This window comes from Pygoscelis adeliae, unplaced genomic scaffold (assembly GCF_000699105.1).
Source record: "Pygoscelis adeliae isolate BGI_AS28 unplaced genomic scaffold, ASM69910v1 Scaffold98, whole genome shotgun sequence".
Classification (NCBI taxonomy): Eukaryota; Metazoa; Chordata; class Aves; order Sphenisciformes; family Spheniscidae; genus Pygoscelis; species Pygoscelis adeliae.
Window position 1 is genome coordinate 6,756,737 of NW_008825547.1, and position 23,266 is coordinate 6,780,002.

General features: G+C 41.4%; 1 protein-coding gene across 1 annotated transcript in view; it reads left to right on the forward strand.

Moving 5' to 3' along the window:
- Positions 1-23,266, forward strand: part of CLVS1 (clavesin 1) — a 101,535-nt gene that overhangs the window by 12,508 nt on the left and 65,761 nt on the right. The window contains exon 2 of the mRNA XM_009332088.1: positions 18,675-18,849. Within this exon, the coding sequence (XP_009330363.1) occupies positions 18,675-18,849 (175 nt within the window). The remainder of the gene's footprint in view (positions 1-18,674; positions 18,850-23,266) is intronic.

A 23,266-nucleotide genomic window follows, 5' to 3' on the forward strand; every position in this document is an offset into this window, starting at 1 on the left:
GAGGTGCGGCCTCACCAGTGCCGAGTACAGGGGCACGATCACTTCCCTACTCCTGCTGGCCACACTGTGTCTGATACAGGCCAGGATGCCATTGGCCTTCTTGGCCACCTGGGCACACTGCCGGCTCATGTTCAGCCGGTTGTCAACCAACACCCCCAGGTCCTTTTCCGCCAGGCAGCTTTCCAGCCACTCTTCCCCAAGCCTGTAGCGCTGCATGGGGTTGTTGTGGCCAAAGTGCAGGACCTGGCACTTGCCTTGTTGAATCTCCTACAGTTGGCCTGGGCCCGTTGATTTATGTACCTTTCCCACTATAATTTTTTTAATGTATAGCATTTGTATTTAAATGAACTGTTGTATACAGTTACTTAACATATGGATTGCAATTGTTTAGCCTTGGTCAGTGTGGAGAAGCAGCTTTTCAGCTGCTGATCAATATATTCCAATATTAATACCAGCTGCCAAAGAACAAAACTTTTTGATAGAGTGTGAGAGGAAACACTTCATTTTGAGTAAGCTAGCTACACTGACCAAGGATAAAAGGATCCCTCTTATCTATATAACAGAGTGCTCAGAACACCTGGAATTCAAAGTACTACTTCTGTACAGTGATTTTTAGCATTTTTATGGATTTTATCACACACTGCTGAGTAACTTAAAGCTGCTATGGCTGAGGTGATCTTGCTTACTTGGGCAGTTGAAATCTTTCAGATGTCTGAAGTTATCTGAATGTGTCTGACTCCCCTCTTACTGCGAAGTGACTGGACGTAGAATCTTCTTTACTGTACAGGAAGATATTATATACCATATAGACAACATAGGCTGCCCATATAGAGGTGAAAACATCAGTTGCAGTAACATGTAGAATCATAGAAAAATGTAGATGGGAAGGGACCTCTGGAGATTGAGAGGCTCAATTTTCTGCTTTAATTTCAAAGTTAAATCACGTTGCTTAGGGCCTTGCTGAGTCAAATTTTTAAATTCTCCAAGGTTGCTTGGAGATACTGTTAAAACTCTATCCTGTTCCAGTGCTCAACCACCCTCATGGTGAGGAGTTTCTTTATATCTATTTGGAATTTCCTTTGCAGCATCATGTGACGGTTGTCTTGACCTTTTGCTGTGCTTGCCTGAGAAGAATCTGCCTCCACCCTCTGTATTAACACTCCGCTACACAGGTGAAGACAGTAGTGGGCTCCTTTTCTTCTCCAGACTGAACAAACCCAACTCCTTCATCATGTCTTTCATCTCATGTGTCAGCCCTTTTGCTATTTTAAAGGCCTTCCTCTGGACGTGCTCCAGTTTGCCAGTACCTTCTGTGCTGCATGGCCCAAAACTGTACAGCACTCTAAATGTGGCCTCACCAGTGCCAAGCAGAAGGGAATAATTAATTCCCTTGACATGCTGTTTATGCTCTTGCTTATGCAGCTCAAACTACGGTTAGTTTTCATTGCTTTAAGGGTGCACTGCTGGCTTATGTTCAGCTTGCTGTCTGCAGAGTCTCCAAGTCCTTTTCTGCAGAGCTGCTGCCTGTCCAGTCTGCAGCTGTAATGCTGCATAGGGTTTTTTCCTTCCCAAACGCAGGACACTTTACATTTGTCTTTAACTTTATAAAGTTCCTGTTGACTACTTCCTCCAGTTTGAGGTCCCTCTGAATGGTGGCCCTGCCTTCCAACATGTTGACTGCTTTCTCTCTTTTATATCATCTGTAAATTTGCTGCAGATGCTTTCTGTCCTAATGTCCAAATCTGATGAAGGTGTTGACCAGTACTGACCACTGAGGAATACTGTGCCTAACCAGTTGGCAGGTAGACTTACAATTATTGACCACAACTCTTTGAACCTCATGGTCCAAGGAATTTTTTTGTCCACCTATTCAGTCCATGTCTCCTCAGTTTGACAACCAGGATGCTATGGAAGACAGTGCTAAAAGCCTTGCTTAAGTCAAAGCAACTGGCAACCACTGATTCTCCCTGGTCAACAGACCCACTTATTTCTTCAGAAGGCAGTCAGGTTGGTTGTATATGGTTTGCCTTTAGAAGTCTGTTGTCTGATCCCAGTCACATTCATGTCCATCGTGCCTGGAAATAGCTTCACTTTAGGACTTGCTCTATGTTTTCTACAGCAAATGAGGTGAGACTGACTACTATCTAGTTCCCTGCATCCTCTATCCCCTCCTGCCCCCACCTTGCTTTTCTGTTGGGTTTTGTTTGTTTGTTTTTAAGTTACCTGTTTCCTGTCATAGGCAATCACCATGACTTTTCAAAGATGATAGCCAGCAGCCCTGCAGTGACATCAGCTAGCATTTTCAGTACCTTGGATGTTTCCCATCTGGTCCTACGTACTTGTGTAGGTCCAGCTTACCTAAATAGCCTTTAACTTGATAGCTCCTCTCCCTCAAGGTTTGCTACTAGATGTGGAAACCGATGGCGACTAAGTCATATCTATCCCGCTGCACAATGGCTTCCAGCTCCTCCTGTTTGCCGCCCATTCTGCGTGCATTGGTGTAGATGCACTTGAGCTGGGCTATCGATTTCGCCCCCAGCATCGGCATGCCACCCCTAGGCTCATCTCTAGTGAGCCTGGTTTTATCCCCTTCCCCCTTTGAACCTAGTTTAAAGACCTCTCAATGAGCCCTGCCAATTCATGAGCAATGATCCTTTTCCCCCTGTGAGATAGCTGGACTCCATCTGTCGCCAGCAGGCCCGGTGCCGTGTAAACCTCCCCAGCACCATTGAATACCTTCCCTAAATGAGGAAGAGTGTGTCAGGGGGTCGGGGGGTCCCTGCGGGCTGGGAGCACTGGTGGCTCCCTGGGGCAGCAGGGCAGGGCCAAGCAGCCTGCAGCTGGCTGCATCCCAGGGCAGGAGTACACCCCAGGCCTAATGGTGGGGCTCACAGGGATTGAACGCAGTCAGGCAGTGAATCAATGGCACAGGGAAGAAATAACTCAATGTTTCCTACTTGTCATACTGCCTTGAAGACAAGGTGTTCTTTAATCCTGCTTCCCGAAAGATACAGAAAGAAACCTGAACTGGCCCCCACCTGACCCACAGGGAGACTTCAGTCCTGGTCCAGCTTTTACACCGGGGTGGGCAGGACAAACCCCTTTGCTTACCTTTTTCTCCCCTGAAGAAGCTCTACATCTCCCAAAGGCATGGTGGAAAATAAATCTCTTGGCTGCCATCTAAGCCTGGCCTAGGCTATGGCTCACTATAAATGTCTACAAATACATCTTCAACAAAAAATGTTTATTTTGTTATCCTGATGTACCCAGAAAGATAAGAAGTGTAACTATACTAATGGTATGTTGAGAAAACAACCGTTTGCCAGGCTGGTGGTGCCGAGCAATTAAGGAGGGCATGCAAGCCATGGACAAGACTCATTTCTGCATGTGGCAAATTGCTCCAGTGTGAGTATGGCAGGATAATAGAAAACGAAACAAAGGAAAAAAATGGAAATAGTTATGTTGGAAGAAGTGCCCAGCATCATAAAGCAGGTGTGATTTATAGTTCAGCACCTCAATTAGCTGTGTCTTCTGAGGAGAGGCTCTGGCCGGGACCAGGGGAGCGGCAGAGTGCAGGCGTGAAGTGCTGCAGCCAGGCAGAGGGGAGGAAGGTGTTCATCAATGTCCTGCTCGCACAACGTCCCGCTGTGCCAACGCTGTACTCTGTCATGCGGTTTCCTACTTCGGGAATGAAAAATGGCCTAATTCATGCATACAGTCATATTGTGGGGCCCTTAATAAAACTAGTGCACATGACTAGGTCAGAATAGGTGAACTAAAAGTCTATTTTCTGACTTCCATGAAACTATGAGTTAGAAGATTGCATGGCTAAAGCCAGGGAACCTCCTTATCTAATTCTTTCAAAAGCATATAGGCTTCATGCATTTCCACAGAGCAAGAAGACAAAGAAAAGTTTTTTCATAACATCTGATTCAGCAATGCATATACTCACATGCATGTGAGCAACCCCAACAAACTCAGCTATGGAGACAAAAATGCAGCAATGAGACTATTCATATGCTTTACATTAAACATTTGCTTAAGTACCTTATGGCTTAACATACTTCTCGTGCAGAAATGAAACCAGTGCATTTACTTGACTGTTAAGCACTGTTGATTAATACTAAAATTGCAAATTATTAACTAATAATAAGTTAGTGAACTGAAGTGCTAAGTGAACTGAGTGCAAGGGAATGGAAACATGAAGAGTTCTGGCAGATCAGGGAAAAAAACAACACGGAGAGGCTGGAAGCACTCTGCTTTTTGTGTGTTTTTGTGGAGCGAAACTAACTGCAGCATATTGGGATTGATTTTGCAAAGACTTGATCACTTGTAGTTTTTCTCTGATATTGCCATAAGGCCTTTTTAGTAACATTTTTGTGAAGTCAAAGCATTGGCTAGGATAAAGAGAAGTATGTACTACAGTTACTTTTAAGAAAATGAATTAAGAATTCTGCTGTTGTAACAAATGTGTCGTAAGACTGTGCTTAGATCTATAAGAATGAACTCTCCCTGCCTAATTTTCCCCTTTCAATACAGTGTAAACTGTGAGGCAATAACAGGCAAAAAAGGACACCCAAGGTAGTATTAACAAACCCTGTACTTTTAACAAGCCATCCCATGATAACAAATTACAGCTTTTATATATTAAATCTTCCAATGGCCATATCTTCCCTGTTATGGTGTAAGCATCTCCAACGTCATCTCCTGAAATGTAGGCTTTGCTACTTTTAAAAAAGACTTCAAGGCGCAGCTATTCCAGTAAACCATAATATGTTCATAGTAACACCCAATCCCTTACTTTCTTAACATCAAACCAGTTAGATCTCAAGGAAAATTAGTTGTGAATTTCTGTTTTCATAAAGGTTTTTTTACGAGAAGGAATAAATGAAAAAATCAGGTGTTTCTTTGTAAACAAGCTTGTAGCAATGACTGCATGCAACTGTTTTCCAGAAAACAAGAGGAAATAAAGAACAAGGGATGATTTATTTGTTCAAGACTTCCACATTTCCCTCTAACACAGACGTTTTCCTTCTGGCATTTTTCTCAAGGCCGTGTAACTAGACTTGCTGTGGCAATGTCTGCTGATCCTTTTTCTGCCTCTTTTTTGCTGACTTTTGACAAAATAGGGCCTCCTTGCTGTCTCTATCTACATTGAAGTGATCATTACTGCTGGTGTTTGGAGTAAAGATCCTGGTTGTTCCAGCTAACTGGTTCCAGAGCTGCCTCCTACAAATACCAATGTGAGGTCTGGCAGAACATCATTGTACATTGAGTTCAAAAGCACAAAAATTTTGGCTGTCTACTATTTTCTGTACTTAATTGTTACATATGTTTCTCCATGAGCAATTATTTATAATTGAATGAGTAGTGTAGAGTAGTGACTTCAACTAACCACACTTCTTCAGTAATTCTCTGTATTGACTATGTGAGAATTCTTATTAGAAGTGTGAAAAAAAAAAGAATTAATTATATTAGCTTCACAATAAAAAACAATACAAACAGAAATAGAAGAGTATAAAACTACATCATCAATGTACACTTTCCAGTTGTTTACGAAACCTAAAACGCAGCCCTTTCCCCCAGAAACAGCAAAACCTGAAACGGTGGCTGCCAGAAGGCAGAGACTAAACATCCACACATATAAGTATACCCTACTGTACAGAGGTTAGAATGATTTAGGAGGTTGCTGATAACTAGTGTAATAAGAAATTAATGAAACTTTTCTTTCAGAATTCCTAACATTGCAGTTAATATGAAATTCTGTTTTCAACTCAACTGAAGTTTAGTAGTTTATAAACCACTTAAATTGTTTTTCACTGGTAATTCCTGAGAAAATTTGATAGTCTGCCAAAATAATAACATAACATTACTATTCCAAGGCAAGGACCACACTGCACCTGCAACACTAATCTGTACTCTGCTGGGAACTGGCATGTACCAAAAAATTGTACTGGCTTCAGGGGAATAGAGGATAGCAAGCTGGGCTTCCTTTTCACCATTACCATATATCCAACACAAGGCTCCACAATCCTATTTCTGCCTTCTTTGGGATGTCAACTTAAACAGTTACTACACAGCTGTCAATATGTGACACAAAGATCCATCCCATCCCATCCAGGAAAAAGCCTTCATGCTGCTAGATCATGGAATTAGTAATCTTGGTTAAAAGGCAGAGTTTATTGCAGAAGTTTAAGGTTTCAAGTCCTGATAATGAAATACAAGTAAAGCATTGATTAAATGTTTCAGGTAGATTGCCCATTTTTTCTTTTTTTTTAAATAGAGAAATTATGTACCAAGCCACTGCATTCACAGAAAATGAAATACTCAGAAATTATGAAGTACTGGTCTTAGAGTTTTAAAATAAGTTTAATTTTTCCCTTTGTGATTACAGTATACGAAATCATACTTAAAAATTCATTATAGCCTATTTTGTCCACTGATCCATCATGGGGCATTCTGAGAACAACTGTAACCCTGGCAGTTTCTAATTTTCAGTTTGCAGCCTGCATTTTAATATTTTTGTTCCATAATTACTTCATCTGTTTCAAGAAAGCCAGTCTAAACACTGTTGTATTTCTAAATGAGCTGGGCCAGTCCCATTAATTTGTTCAGGCTGCTGCTTTGGAAAAATTTCCACCTGGCTTTTTGTGTTGCAGGGAGTCCTTCTAGGCTCACATCTTTTCCCTTTGTCTTGCAATTCTCTCAGAAAACCGTATTTCGCAACTTCAAAGCCAAAAAAAAAAAAAAAAAAAAAAAAAAGCGCCTTCCAAAGAACTATTTTATCAAAGAAACCCCGTACATCCCAGGAAAGCTCACTTCCTCACTTGCAAAGCATCAGGTGGTTGTAGCTGTCTCTGGATCTGAACACCTTTTGTTCCTCTTATGCGACTTATTCTGCATAAGTGGTAGTAAAATCCACAGAAAAAGAATTTATCTTCCTTTAGGCACACCTCTTTTGCTCCACTACTGTCATCCATACAAAAATATACTTAGTAAATGGCTAGCAATGATACATAGTATAGAGCTGATGATACTTGATTTCTGTATTCAGTAATTGCCCTTCAAAAGGAGCAATCAGTTCACTCACTGGAGCCATTACAGAAGCAGTTGTCATTCATATTGCCTACAGAATTAAATTCAACACTAGTTCCTAAGGTTTCTCCTACAATGTGGTATGATTCAGACTGATGGTGTCTTCCATAACTTTTGTTTTCTACTTGGTAGTTATAAAATTCATTCGGTTATCGGTCTTTTGTTGATTGACATATTGGGGAGTCATCTGTCCGTGGAATACCAGATCTCCCAAAGCAATTTCTTGTCAGCTGCTTTCCACATGGGAGGTCCAATACCCAATGAAGTCGGAGACAAACCTGGAAAACATGAGTGAGAAGACATACCTTTTTCTAACTCCACTGGTAACATTTGACCAGACTCCTCATTGTTGAGGAGTTGGTTGGTTGGTTGGATCGCATCACGTTTTTTCTTATTAAGGATTCTGTAAAGTCTGGAGTCTTCTACAGATGTCTCTTGTTTACACTTTCAGTGGATTTCTGGAAAAAAAAAATCTGCTGTCTTAGGGGGAATTGTTGCTGCTATTCATTCCTTCACTGTCTTCAGCGATGTTGCGTGAAATATGATCTACTCAAAAGTGGCTAGGGTGAAAACTGCTCATTTTTCTTGAGCTTCGTGGCACTGCATAACCTTTTCAGCATAACTGTGCAAAGCAGTTTCTTTGTGGCTGGCAGCATCATGATCCCATACACTTTTAACAGTCTTCTCTATTTCATAAATACACACAGGTTCACTTTTTTTCTGGTCCTTCTCCCCTGCTCAGTTGAATCATAATAGCAAATTTTCTTCGTCATTGTTTCTGAAGAGATCTGCAGTTAATTTTTCCTAGACTGCTGTCTTATGAATCTTTATAGCATCTGTTTTGAGTTCCCCAATGATCATTTCTACATCAATAATATCAAGTTCCTCCATCTTGTCAGCTGTATCAAAGTTGCTTATTGTTCCAGTGGGAAACCTCTTTGATATATAATGCTTGACACATCTTTTCATTTGCTTATAAAGAAATGATTAGAATATTTTCACGTCTGTTTTTTATTGGCCCTGAAGGGCTCCAACTAAAATAATTTATAACCCTCTTTGTGATTGACATAACTTCTGTACATCTTTTTAATGTCTGCCACTTTCACTCCCCAGATTTAAGTACAGGCATAAGCATAGGTATATGCTTATTTGCCTGATTTGATAGCCATTTTAGGCATTTACTAAGATATACTTGCGTTTCTATTTTTTACCACTTCTCATGTCTTGATAGCCTCTTACCCAATATCTCTGAAGAGATTCAGCTTTGATCATTTGCCTTTGGTGATGACATCCCACATGGCTTCATCAGTCTGTTCTTGCTGTTCTAGAAAAACCCTAATATGCTCTCCACCAGACAGGCATAGGGACTGCTGAGCTTCTCCAAGCTTTTTAATAACATCATCATTTTTATATCATCCTCTATATGATGATAGTTAAAATGCCATTTTTACTGGAGAGAGGTTGTAAGACTGTGATGTTTCTGATTGCTTTCTTTGCAAATTATTTCTTTGTTTTCATTGGTGGCATTGTTGGTCACTACCCATACCCGCTCTGCTTTTCTCTTTCATTCCTCCTGAAAAGAGGAATAAAACATGGTCTCTCTGTTTCTCCATTATACCATCTGGTGATACCAAAACTGCTTTATAAATCTTTATGTGGAGATTACTACCACAGGATGATCTTGCCAATGAAGATACACAGGCCATTTTGCACCATCTTCATGTGAACCATTTCTAGACATGCCACTACAGCGGAGTCTGCAACAGTCTGTCTCTGTGTGTGCACTCATTTCATACAGGCCAAGGAGGATGTTGCACTGACTTCCTGAAGTCCACTGGGATGCTGTATTTTCCTTTTTCTTCTTCATGTATGCTTTTGTTAGGGAGATAGTACTGCACGACTGTCACCTTCATGCACAGTGTCTGGAATTTCATGTAAGGGCGTTACCCATAACTCGGTCTCAGTTTACTGTGGCTTTTCACCATGATCAGCTCAGCTCTGCTCTTTCTACTGGATAGATCGTCATTTCTCAAGCCTGATGCAGTCTGCTCCTGACCATCTGGCCTCACTTATTTTTCCAGTTTTCCTATGACTTTTTCTGACTTTTTTCAGCCTGTGGAATCAAATGTACCTTCCATAATTCCGTACACAAGAAAAAGGGACCCTTCAGCAGAATATTTTTCAAAATATGGGCTGCTTTCACAGGCAAGTTTTGACTCTCATCTGTCAAGCACACAGATTGTACACTATCTGTGGCTCTAAAAATATGAGATTCAGATGGACCAAATTTCTTCTCTGACCTTAGAGCTTCATAGAGATTTCAGACTAGGTACTAGAAGGAAAGAGGTGACTTCATGCATACCTTTTGGGTTCATTGTCAGCTTACGATTACCAGCTGAAAGTTCATTACTGTAATTTCAAGCACACAGGAGTCTGCTTCTTAGCTGAACAGTCAAACTTTCCAACAGAGATAGAGAAAAGTGAGTTTCTGAATGAACTTCCAGGCATTCTGCTACATTTTTCAAAGCTTTCTGGATTAATGAGCGCTGTGTGAGTAATCAGGTGCTGTTTGAATATCCACAAGCGATAATATGACTTTTGTAGTTCTGAACTCAGCACTCTCAGAATATATGCATCAGTGAGCAGTTATTTGATTTTAACTTTACTATTTGATCTAGTCATCATTGATGTCTGCTGTAAGAATGACTGGTTGCAACCAAAGGGACATTTAGATAATTTTTTTAGAATTGTCTAAGGTTAAATATGTAAATATACCATTTAGGTAGCTAATCAAAAATCTTCCTGTGAAGTTTGTATTAAAGTCTTTTCAGAAAAGTTAATAAATATACAGGTGAATTCTTGCCTTGCACATAAAAGTGGCCCTGATACTTCAGGCAGAGAGTAGGATTTGTAAGTGGCAAAATTATGTTATTATAATGCCTAGCAGTAATATTCTTTTGGCAGATGCAGGAGACGTAAGTGGTGATGTGACAGAAAGTAAATGGAAAGCTGTGTAGGTTAGTGAAGATCAGCAAAAATTGTGGAAAACTCTAGAATGACCTAGAAAAGCAGCATTTATTATGCAAAGAAGACTAAGGGCAGTGCAAGAACATGTTGGATTTTAATATGTGACCACATCTTGTATGCAGATCCTTTATCCTCTCTTAACTCTATGCAGTTTCTTCTGGGTTTTCAATTACTTTTAACCTTTTAAGAAAAACACCATGTCATTATGGACAACACAATTAAGAAGTGTACTTATTGTGCAGTGGTGGTCAGAAGAGTTAATTAGATGTTAGGCTGCATTAAAAATGAGATGAAGAATAAATAGGAAAAGATAATATTTTATGTATGCTGATATTCCAAACTCAGTGAATACTGAATTCACTTTACATTATACTATCTCAAAAAGAAGAGGATGTAAAAAATATAACCATCCAAAAAAAAGAGCAATGAAAGGAATTCATTAGCATTATGAACAAGTGAGGTAATTGCATCAGTAGGGAGCAAAAAGTCCAGGGCTATTTTAAATGGAAAGATGTTGAAGATGCAGTAGAGATATAGCTATAGGAGGTATAGTGGATTCATACAGAGAAACATGATAGCAGGGAGACTGAATGGGTGATGCCATTTGTACCTTCTTCTAATAGCAGAACAAAGGAGCTGTATAATTGCTTTCTGTGATTAAACAGTAGCTTCATAATGTTTAAAAGAAAATGGTTTCCCTTTCTGTAATGAAAAATTAACTTGTGGAACACAATGATGCAAGAAATTGAGCAAATAGCTTAGTGTGATGCAAGGATGGATCGCAGTGCCAAGAGGGAATAAGAAAAGGCTATACAATCACACAGAATAAAATAAAACAACAGAGGTCATCAGTCCTAGTACTGCTAACCATAAGCCATTCATGTACCAGCATTTGTTTTGTTCATTATTACTACAGCTGTGCTTTAAGGGAACAGTATCACACCATTGGTAAGATCATGATAGGAGATTAAGAAATACCTCTCAAACAGTATCCTGAGATGTGACTGTCAGTGTGTTCCCACATGTCATCTCCTAAATTTCAAACGGTGGAGACCACTAACCTGAAACCACCACAGACTCCCTGACTGTGCTCATGCTGGAATGCACTCTTTGCCCATCTTCCCCATGCTCCTCGCAGGGGACATTGCATTTGGGACTATCCAGGCAAATTACTGCACTGGCTCTGTAGTATTGATTTAGTGATTGCATTTAAGGGTTGTAGCGTAGGACCTTTAATAATTTCCATAGTATCATAACACACTGCCTGTGATTGTCACTTATTCCTTCTCAACAGAGAAATTTGCACAGTGTGCAAGCATGACATTGCTCTGGGTACTAAAAAGGCAAGAAAATCACCAGTGTGTAGCTCAGAAATACTGCCTCCTGAAGGAATAAAACAAATCCACAGCCAGAGGAACAGTCATATTACACCTGAGGTTCAATTCTGGCCTTTCCTTTCAGCAGCAGGCTGCAAAGCAGAGCTGCACACTGCTCCTGAGAGGCTTCACCCTGCACAACACTGAGTGCTCTGCCTGGAGCCCAGCCAAGCCATTAGCCTGATGGCTGGGCTGCCCTACTGCACCCAAGTGGACTCCTTATGTGCCATCGCTAAGCTTGTGCTGTGATGGGTTGCAATCGGTTGTCTGCTCCGTTTGGGATCAAGTTTCTGGAGAGCTCAGGGAGGGATTTTTTGAGCTCTCAGGAGTCTAACAATTTCATGCTTTGTCTTGGACTGATTCCCTACTAGATGGTGTAACAAGTCCCTGGGCTGAGGCAAAGGGAAGAGCAGATGTCACCTCCCCACTCCCCCATGTAGGTCTCTTTGGTGGAAGCTGGTCCTACCAGGTGTCCAAAGAGCCCCACCACCTGCACTCCCCCTCCCCTAGCACAGAGGCTGCAAAGGTTCCTGTTTTTCAGCCAAATTACACGTAAGAAAGGGTCCTTGCACAGTCACATTAACATCAGGGACAAAGTATTCACTTCGTAAGGGTGCCCACAATATGAATGAGTGTATGTAGGAGGAGATTCGTAACACTGACTTGAATGCGGAGGGTGTAATTCAGGGGTTATTGGTTGCTATGGAGTTCAACTGAAGTGGAAAGTAACAGCAAAAAAACCTTATGATACTGGTATATAGACAAACCTCAAGCAGAAACATAACACGGGGAATATTTTTATATCTTTAAGAAAGCCCCTGAGAGGCAATTTTTGCATGATAAAAGAATAAACCGATGCAGTTTCTTTCTGCAGGCTGGTACATTTCCCCTTCACCGGCAATGGCAAAGGCTTCCAGCTCACTCCAAGCAGGAATTCAAAGCCAGCCAGATATCTGTGGGTGACTGGCCTCCGTTCAGTTACAAGCTAAGCAGTGGATTTCTGATGTTGTTAAATACAGGTCAGGTCTCAGCTTAGTCTACTCTATTTGTATCCAGTGCACTGTTGGACTAACTGTTTCCAAAGAAAAAAATCAGTACACTTATCTATCCAGTCTGTTATCCTGGATGTAAATTTACTTTGGAATTTTATTTATAGACTCACACAGATGCTGTGGGAAAAACTTGCTATCTTTTCATTACAAAACAGGAATGATGCCTGTCTGAAGCTGACATACTGGAGCAGCCTAAGATAGCTACACTGGATGTGACAGAAGAATAATTTGGAGCTATGACATTAACTTAATGCAACCTGTGTCTTACTCAGTAGGAGTTTTATCTGCATATATTCTGGTTCTACAGATAAATAAAAAAAATCTGTAACTTAACTTTGCATGGCAAAGAATGGGCTGGTACCCCACAAAATAAGAAAAAATCTCAGATTGTTGTGTAAAAATTTCTCCAGTTTGCATGCTGGTGAATTATTCATATTTTTGCAGCTAACAAGTTTAAATGGCTTTGAACTGTTCTACGAAGGAAGTTACCCATGGCTGGTCAAAATATTTGTTGTGAACATTTACTGTGAATGCAACCCATTTTTTCTGTGAATCGTAGACAAGCCTTGCTAATTTCTGTGCACATATGCAGTATTCAGACCTCAGACAGATGAGACAAACAAACCCTTTTCAGCGCATGAGTCAGCTGTGAGCTCCTCTGTTCAACTGTTCATCTTCTCTGGTGCAGGATTAGTTAAGTAAGTCACCGTGTTTATTCATGATTCTTCATTTTGCAGTTATTCTTCCTGGTTGTTCTTTAGCCGAGGACTGCCCAGCATTGTGCAGGGTTCATATGAGGGGCCTTTCCTCACCAAAAGGTCATAAAATGTGAAGATCAGGTCTTGCAGTGGTTGGATTGACTGCCATTTCCCTCTGATGCCGGAAAGGCAGGGTAGCTATTCATGGTCATGAGTTTGAATCAAGACATGAATCCTCAAGGACTACATGTCAGTAATTTCCAGTGCTTTTTTCAGCAGAGGTAAGTTTAAAATTTCTAAAATAAATACATGCATTAAAAAATCCTAGATGTTTTCTAAGAACACATTATCAGAAGTTGGGGCTTTCTTATCAATACTTCATGAGCAGAAAGGAGAATTTAATCTGCTGAAATAAATGACTCGTATGATTTATGAACACCTGCTCAAAACCCAATGACTGGACTCCAAGGGCTTTTCCATGAACACCGTACCTTGGCTGCCTGTGGGAGCAATTCAAAATGCTCCTTCCTGGGTTCTCCCTCCTCCAGCAACATCGATCTGCTTGTTGTTCATGTCTCCCTTTCTAAGCCTTTCCTTACAGCTTCTTTAGCTTCGATTAGCTCAAATAATTTGCGGCAACCTGAGCATGTTTTTCTGGTCCTTCTTCTTTACACTTCCTCTTCTGCACATTACTCCCAGTGGGAATCCTCCTTGCAGGGCAGTGCCAGCTCTCCCCCCACTAGAAGCTAAGCGTGCATTTCTGCCCTCCGTTGGTGATTTACTGTGTGGGGAGGGAACAAAGCGAGATGTGGTCTCTTACCTGATTTGTATCTAAGCCATGTTTGCAGCTTGCTAAATGCTATTCAGCCTTGGCCATAGCTTTTTTTGTGAGGTGTACTATACTGTCTTCTCTTCTTAGTTGTTCAGACTCAATGAAACCAGTTTTATATTGCTTAGTCTTTTGTTAGCTTATGTTAAATATGATGGTGTTGCAAGTTCACTTTGTTACATTTAAAAGGTGGTAAATTCATTGATTTGGTATCCTGAGCCATTTTATTAACAGGTAAAGAAATCCTTTTTATCTGCCTCTGCATTTAACTAAGTCACCTTTCAAGTATTACAGGAGAGAGGCTTTTACCACATACTAACTTAGGGATGTTAAGCCACAAGATATCAATCTGCAACTGCCAAGATAACGACACTGGTCCAAACTTTGTTAGCCTGCTGTCTTGTGGGACAGTCAGGATTTTTAGTGACGATTTGTTTTTGCTTACTACCAGACAGTCTTAACGGCTTCAGCTGCCAGTACTTCTGTATGTTCATAGTTTTAACCACCTGAGTAATCTAATTAATTTCACTAGCATGCCTAAAACAGAGCCTGTGCTTAGCTGTTCAGAGACAGTAATGTCAAAAGCCTTTACTGATGCTATCTTCTCCAAAATGTATCACTTTCTTGCAGCGTGACTTATTTGACCCTTTATTTTCCAACAGTCCCTCAGCTTTATTATCCATGTATCTCTTCAAAATGACTGGTGGCAGAGACATGCAAATAGATCATTTAATTTCCCTGCAATGTCTTTATCCCCTTTAATTGTTCCCATTGCACCCTGGTACTCCACTGAGCCTTTTGATTCTCTCACAGCCTGCTTACACCTCTCATAATTAAGTAATTTCTTCTTATTTATTTTCATGTTACGCCTTTGGCTAATCTCTCCACCAAATCCCTCAGCTAAACCATCTTCATTTTTGTTTTACATTATTGTTCCTTACCACTAGCTTCTGTTGGGCTAACTTCCCATTTTCCAAAGGATATTTGAAGAGCCTCTTTTGTGGTACCTTTCCATTCAGCCAAGGCAGATAGGCTCTCTCTCTCCCTCCTCCTTTTTGTCTTTCTGGGGCTTGTGCAAATCTTTTGTAACTCATTAGTGGCTCACTTCAGTAGGCTCCATGCCAAATCCTTACAGCACCTTACACATTTCCCTTTGTGTAATAGTAATTTATTTCACTTTTTTTTTGTTTTTTGTTTTGTTTGGTGAGAGGGTTAAACTGGTAGGGAGGGGGGTTGGAGGAGGAAAGGGAACATTAAGCAAAGGAACAAAAGAGATGGACTAATAGAAAGTGGTTCTGTGTTCATGCATAGAAAATGATTTGGATGCAAATCAGTCACACAGCTGAATGATTTGTCTCAAAGCCTCAAGATTAGGGAGCAGAGGGCTTCAGCCTCAAGTGGCACTCTGTCTGATTTCTATCCAGACCCTGCATTCACAAAACAGCGTGCCTGCAAACAGCCCACCTGGAGGACCTGTGTGCTGCTTTCATGTCTCCTCGTACTCATCTGAAAAACGCCTTTGTGTTCACTTTGAGTTATTTCCTACACCGTGTCTTAAAACTGCAAATACGTAGAGGGGGGAGGTATCTGGGCACGGGAGAACCAGATTAGTTACACACTAAGAAAAGTGGGTGCCGTATCTCCCAGGCAAATAATTTCTACTGAAAGTACAGGGAAGTACAGGTGAGTAATTGCTTGATAACCTGTTAATTTGGTGTCGTGGTTTAACCTCAGTCGGCAACTGAGCACCACGCAGCCGCTCGCTCACTCCTCCCTCCACCCCCTGGTAGGATGGGGGAGAGAATTGGAAAAGCACAAGTGAGAAAAACTCGTCGGTTGAGATAAAAATAGTTTAATAATTGAAATAAAATTATAATAATAATAATAACATGATAATAATAATAATAATACACAAAGTGATGCACAGTACAATTGCTCACCACCCGCCGACCCATGCCCAGCCAGTCCCCCAGCAGCGGCCCCCCCCGGCCAGCTTCCCCCAGTTTATGTACTGAGCATGACGTCACATGGTATGGAATGTCCCTTGCGCCAGTTTGGCTGTGCCCCCCCTCCCAGCTTCTTGTGCACCTCCAGCCTTCTCAATTGACAGAGCATGGGAAACCAAAAAGTCCTTGGCCAGTGTAAGCATTATCTAGCAACAACTAAAACATCGGTCCGTTAACAACTTTGTTCTCATCCTAAATCCAAAACATGTCCCTGCTGAAACCGGGACATTTGGATCAGAAATTTAAGATTGAAATTCCTCAGCATAGAGTCTGAGAGGAAGATTTTGCACTCAGTCAAATGAAATATTTCATTGTGATTTAGAGTTTAAGTGGATTACAGAAAATACCTTATATGCACCATTTCCATACAGCCCCATTGAAATCATTACACCACCTTTAAAAGCATCAGAGGTAGCAGGATCATGAATATGAGTTTAAATGTTCTATTAAGAAAACTTCTTTCCACAAATGAAGGGATGAAACCTGTTCTGATCACAGTGTGACCCTGTTTTCACACCTTCATAAAACAAGTATTCGGTTCATTTTAAGATTTGCAAATGTGGGGTTAAATCGAGCTCTGGATTAGTCTGTCTTCCCCAATCTAGCCAGAAAGCCCATCCATGGATGATGATATCATTCTGTATCTACTCAACAAGGGAGTAGAGAAGGCTGGCATGTGTGTGAGGACACTTTTGGAGCCACTGCACACCTCTGAGAGCTTCCATGGGGCACTTCTTGTGGAAGGCTGACCTCCTTGGATAGGGATGCTGGGGTAGAGTAGTGTAGGATATATTAAGTAGATACGGTCTAGAGTTGCAATCGCTTTTTTCATCACTGAAAATCTAGTAATTTGATGCTGCTGCTTGAAAGTCATCACCCATTTCAGCTGAGTAGTGGGTAGTATATTCATATCACAGTTTTCTGAAATAAATTTAGACTAAAAAGAAATGTCAGTTGCTAATCCAATAGGTATTCCTTCACCTTACGTTGCTAAGGAAAGTACTCCTTCAGTTTGTCTGTTTAGCACAGCTTCCCCATACAATTTGAAAAGGTCAAGGTTGTCCTGTTGCTGCAAATGAGGGAGGGGTGGTCCAGTACCCAGCAGCAATACAGTTAAATATCTTTAAGCTCTATGTATTGCAAGTTGCCTCAGCAATTATACTTCAGAGAAGCTTCTAACTTTTGCAGAAAGGCACAGTTCAGGAACAGCTTTTTCAAGGGACCGTCTCTTCAGAGAAGGAATGTACATTTCCACTCATAACCTGCTGAGAGAAAAGAGAAAGAATAAGAAAACACTTCACCATTTACTTTTTATAGAAATTTATCATGTGTTGCTGCCACTCAGGGTTAGAGGTCTTGATGGTAGAGAAGTTTGTTTTGACTGCACATCATAGGTTTTTTCTCACAGGCAGAATTTGAAACAACGTTCTTGTAGGCTTAGATGGCTTGTTTTAAATTAAAGAAAACAGCAGAAAAGGATTAAATGAAAATCTCCGTGGGAGAACATGGTGTGAGCCTTCCCTGTAACAGACCTCAGGCCTCATCAAAATTTGAGAATTACGCAGAAGTAAAGCAGACTGTAATAGCAGTATGTTACAATTTCATTTTACAGAAGGTTAAGCTGTACTTTCTGAAGCTTTCTTTGCTTGTTGCTCTCTAAAAGAATCCGTTGTTTGTAAATCATCTTAATGGGAAGGACAGGTGACAAGAGGGCCTGATTCAGCTTACTCAGGTGTAAATATGGATAAAAGTTATTAAAGTGTCCAACTCTCACTTTTTTAAAATGCATGAGATGGAAGTAGAGAGCGGCCCAGGCTTCCCAGTACAGACTTTCACATTAAAGAAAACACTTCAACATTTTTTTTCTCTGTCACTTGCTATCTCCTTCAGGGCCTCCATGGTTTCTAATTATTCTCCCAGAGCTGAAGGAAGCCTTGCAGCCAGCCTATTGGTAGCTGTTAATTAATAAAGAGTTCCCATTTTGAGTGGATGCAGCTATTTTCCATGTTGCATTTGGTTTGCAGAAATAAGGCAACAGTCAAACTTTATTGTGCAAAGCCTGGGATCATTCCCTCTGCTCAAGCAGGAAGCCAGGGAGCCTAGTTGTAACCATACCATTTATAATATCAGACCGATTTATTTCCTTTTCTGATTTTCCTCTTTATAATAGAAAGAAAAGAAGGGGGGGGAGGGGGGAGGGATCAAACAAAAAAACTGGTAACATATATCCAAAGGAGCAGGGATTTAAACTAATAGCCTGAATCCATTTCATTTCACCACAGATAAATATTTTCCCAAAGTAGCTTAGTTAAAATCTATTGTAAGGAATGCCAGAAAAATCGAAAAGATTTAATTCAGGGTTTATGTTATCCACCAGTGAGCAGGACTTATCACATCAAGCAGAGGAATGTGAGTTTCAGAGTGGGAGCACTTTAGTGACACCTCTGAAACAACTCTCTTTTCAGAAGAATTTTACCAGAATAAATCCCCGTCCCTTGCTCATGTCCCATCCACAACAAAGCTGAGTATCTTGAGTTTTGAAGATAACTGCAACCATTGACTTTTTTTTTTTTTTCCTGCTTTGACTTCAGGAACTCCTTCATAGATATCCTCCGGGCTATCCTACTGTCCTTGGAAGTGCTCATCGAAGATCAGGAGCTTCAGATAAATGGCTTCATTCTAATTATAGATTGGAGCAACTTCTCCTTCAAGCAAGCCTCCAAGCTTACGCCATCTATCCTCAAACTGGCCATTGAAGGGTTACAGGTAGGTAAAGGGTAATACATGTACCTGTAACTTTTATTGCTGCAGCCAGTGATTTTTGCCTCAGCAGGCACTGGGCAGGGTGAAGGGTGGTGGGAGGAAATAATCCAGAACGCTCTAGTATCCCATCCACTCACGGCATAGATTGATTTTCAGACGTTTAATTTTGACTGCCTTTCACTTTTATTTCAGCTGTAAACCAGTGTAACCAGTATGTGTGTTACTTACTGCAGCATTAGAAGGACGGTTAGAGATTTGAGGTTTAATCCGTCAGAGAATTCAGGGGGATTAAAAACCAGCAGCATCTGCCTTCTGGAGTGTGCAGTCCACATGCAAGCACATCTGTATGCAGAGGGAGGGTGGCAGGAGAAGAGAGCAGCTCCCTTAGCAGATGGAAGTGTGCTGTTGTGTTCACGCGGATGCATTTGTGTCGGAGGGAAATGAGGAAGGAGGAGGACAGGCTCCCTGTTGTGTCCTCATTCTGACTGCCTTCATTTGTCATACAGGATCCTGTTACATTATGGTTCAGACTGTTCAGGGGCTGTGCATCCACTTGGTGCTTGCAAATAAATAGGAGCAAGCTAAAACCATATGCTGTTATGGAGTTAGGTGGAAAGTGAGGACAAAGAAGCTAGGGACTGATGGGGCAACCTGAGGATGAGGTTAAGCTCTGGTGCTCTGAGAGAATTTCAGTCCTTTCCACTAGAGTCTGAGCCCATCACTGCTGTTAGACCTGAGATGGATTTTTAGGTTTGAAGTAGTCTGCACAACCTTATTAATTGTGGGCATTTGACAGAATCCAGGGACTATTTAGGTTGGAAGGACCTCTGGAGATCACCTTGTCCAACCCCCTGCACAAAGCAGGGCTGACTTAATCTTAGACCGGGTTGCTCAAGGACCACGTTTCATGTAGCTCCATATTTAAAAGGAAAGATTTTATAACTCACTGCTTTTCCATTTTATTTTTAGTACTTTTCAGGTGTCCTGCAGTCATAAATACCTCAGGAATAACCTTTCCTGGTGTGTGTGTATCTTAATTTTAACACATATACTAGAAAGAACAATTTGTTCAACTGATTTTTTGACTAACAAATTGTCTACAATTAGATCATGATTATTTCTACTTTATGTTATTATTCAAAAATGAGGTAGAAAAATCTGCCAACAGGTTTAAGCCTGTGTTCCCCTTTGTGGGGTATTTTCATCTATTCTAACAAATTAGAAAGTCAAGCTGCGCAACTAGTCCCTAGGACAATACCTTATCTTCTCCTGCTGATACTATCACTTCATCTATCTTCCTTCACAGAATAGGATTCTGTGGTTCAAAAAACCCCTCCAGTCAGAGGGAAGAGAAAGCCAAGTGACATTCATAAGAAAATCAAATTCCAGCAAGGTGTCCTTCTGCCTGTCCAAATTTTGCACTTCCAACTCTCCAGTAAGAGGCCAGTCCAGCCTTCATCCTGTCTGATTTCTGGCCACAGCACTGCCAAGTTTTCTGCCTACTGTATGGGAATGAGGGGATATGTCCACCTTATGGCAGCTCCAGCTCCAGCTCCAGCTTTAAGCGGTGGACCAACCTGATCTCCTTCTATGACCAGGTGACCCGCCTAGTGGATGAGGGAAAGGCTGTGGATGTGGTCTACCTGGACTTCAGTAAGGTCTTTGACACCATCTCCCACAGCATTCTCCTAGAGAAGCTGGCAGCTCACGGCTTAGACAGGTGGACTCTGCGCTGGGTGAAAAACTGGCTGGACGGCCGGGCCCAAAGAGTTGTGATGAATGGAGTTCAATCCAGTTGGCGGCCGGTCACGAGCGGTGTTCCCCAGGGCTCAGTTTTGGGGCTGGTCTTGTTCAATCTCTTTATCAATGATCTGGATGAGGGGATCGAGTGCACCCTCAGTAAGTTTGCAGACGACACCAAGCTGGTCAGGAATGTTGATCTGCTCAAGGGTAGGAAGGCTCTGCAGAGGGACCTGGACAGGCTGGATCGATGGGCCGAGGCCAACTGTATGAGATTCAACAAGGCCAAGTGCCGGGTCCTGCACTTGGGTCACAACAACCCCATGCAGCGCTACAGGCTTGGGGAAGAGGGGCTGGAAAGCTGCCCAACAGAAAAGGACCTGGGGGTGTTGGTCGACAGCCGGCTGAACATGAGCCGGCAGTGTGCCCAGGTGGCCAAGAAGGCCAAGGGCATCCTGGCCTGTATCAGAAACAGTGTGGCCAGCAGGAGCAGGGAAGTGATAGTGCCCCTGTACTCGGCACTGGTGAGGCCGCACCTCGAATACTGTGTTCAGTTTTGGGCCCCTCACTATAAGAAGGACGTTGAGATGTTGGAGCATGTCCAGAGAAGGGCAACGAGGCTGGTGAAGGGTCTGGAGAACAAGTCTTATGAGGAGCGGCTGAGGGAACTGGGGTTGTTTAGGCTGAGGGGAGACCTCATTACTCTCTACAACTACCTGAAAGGAGGTTGTAGCGAGGTGGGGGTCGGTCTCTTCTCCCAAGTAACGAGGGATAGGACGAGAGGAAATGGCCTCAAGTTGCACCAGGGGAGGTTTAGATTGGACGTGAGGAAAAATTTCTTTACTGAGAGAGTGGTTAAACATTGGACCAGGCTGCCCAGGGGATTGGGAGAGTCACCATCCCTGGAAGTATTTAAAAGACATGTAGATGAGGTGCTTAGGGACATGGTTTAGTGGGCATGGTGGTGTTGGGTTGACGGTTGGACTCGATGATCTTAGAGATCTTTTCCAACCTTAATGATTCTATGATTCTATGAAAAGTAAGTTATTCCTTTTGAAGCCAGTTTCCCCTACTGTGCCTGTTCACAGGCTCTTCTTTGACATCTCTGTTATCTGGAGGGAGCCCCCAGTATATTTGCAGTTGTTGGCAACAATACATTTCTGGAAGTACCAAAGCCTGGAAGTACCAAGGCTGATCTTATGATGGTGTCATTAGCGTGACATCCTGTGCTGGGCAATTTAAGGAGGCTGCCTTTCTTGTTGGTGGGTGGGCATTTCATTTTGCATTTAAAGTCACGTTACTGTCATCTTCTCCACGATAAGTAGAAATATAACTGCCTCTAAAAAGTATAAATTGGGATAATGTGTCCCAGACTTTTCTAACCAGTGGTGGGCTTGACGAGTTGTAGGAGTAGTGAATGCTGCACTCTAATTTACCAGAAGATTCTGAAGAAGCAAGTCATTCATGCTTATAAAGCACATATTTAGCAAGCAATGTTGGTAGGGGTTTTTTAGGGGTGGGGTTTTTTTGGCTCTCATTGTTGCTGTTGAAGTACCTTCATTAAGACTTTGTTCTATTATTATTATTTTAAAAGAACTACTGTTATCCTAATGTAAAATTTATGTAAAATGTAATTGAAATGCAGGCAAGACCTACATACAGAAAAAGAGGAGTCACAATATGAGTTGCATTGGAGGTCACTGAAAGTGAAAAAGTCAGGTTCTACTCTCATGAAATGATGATACCTGGAAAAAATCGAGATTGTTTTAGTTCCTTGTTATTTCTCACAGCTAAGGCTTGTGCACGTACAGATGCTCAGACAGGCAGATTACATGGCTATCCCAGTCCTCCTTTCTAAGAAGAGATTTTGGGTCATATTAAGTCCTATGTAAATCTAGTAAAGTGGATGGAAGGAAAATAATTCTCTCTTACAATTTCTGGTGGGGTTGAACCCATATGTTCATGTGTTGGTGTCAGAGCCAGGAACTTCTAGCCTTTCTGTCTGTAACAGTAATTCTAATGCCATAGCTGAACCATTTTCCCATAGCTTTGTTAAGCTCTCATCTGGTTCTGTATCTCAGACCATTGCTTTCTGAAATATAGAGCTGCAAAAAATAAACAGTAGTGTATTTAATAATTTAAATTTATGCAATTGTTTTTTTTTCTTATTTTCAAATTGCTTTAAGCCAATTAATATATTGGCAGTTCATTTTTTTGCATTTGTATTCAATTTATTTTTTTCCTCAAATTGCTGCTGCAGTGCATGATCTCTAAGTGCAGAGAACAAACATTACACAGGTGCATATGTTAATTCATCCTGTGTTGCAAGACCAACACTAGTCAAATCTAATAGACTTAGCTGCACAGATGAATATGTTGCTATTATCTAGGATGCTCAGTTCCAAACACTGTAAAGTCTGTAAATGCTCAGGGAGATGAAGTACGAGTTACATCACCACATGGCTGAAAGCACATTTTGCTCAATACTACTCTTTGTTCTGTCTGGATTTCTGTATATATTGCATCACGCAAGATAGTTTATTGTAACTCAACAGGGCACCTACTCTGTTTCTCAGTTATTTAATGACCTAAAAGTAGCCTTATGACTCCACTTTAAACAACAGTTGTTTGGATGCTAAACAAGTATTTGTACAGTATGGCAATTCTCATCATGCCACAG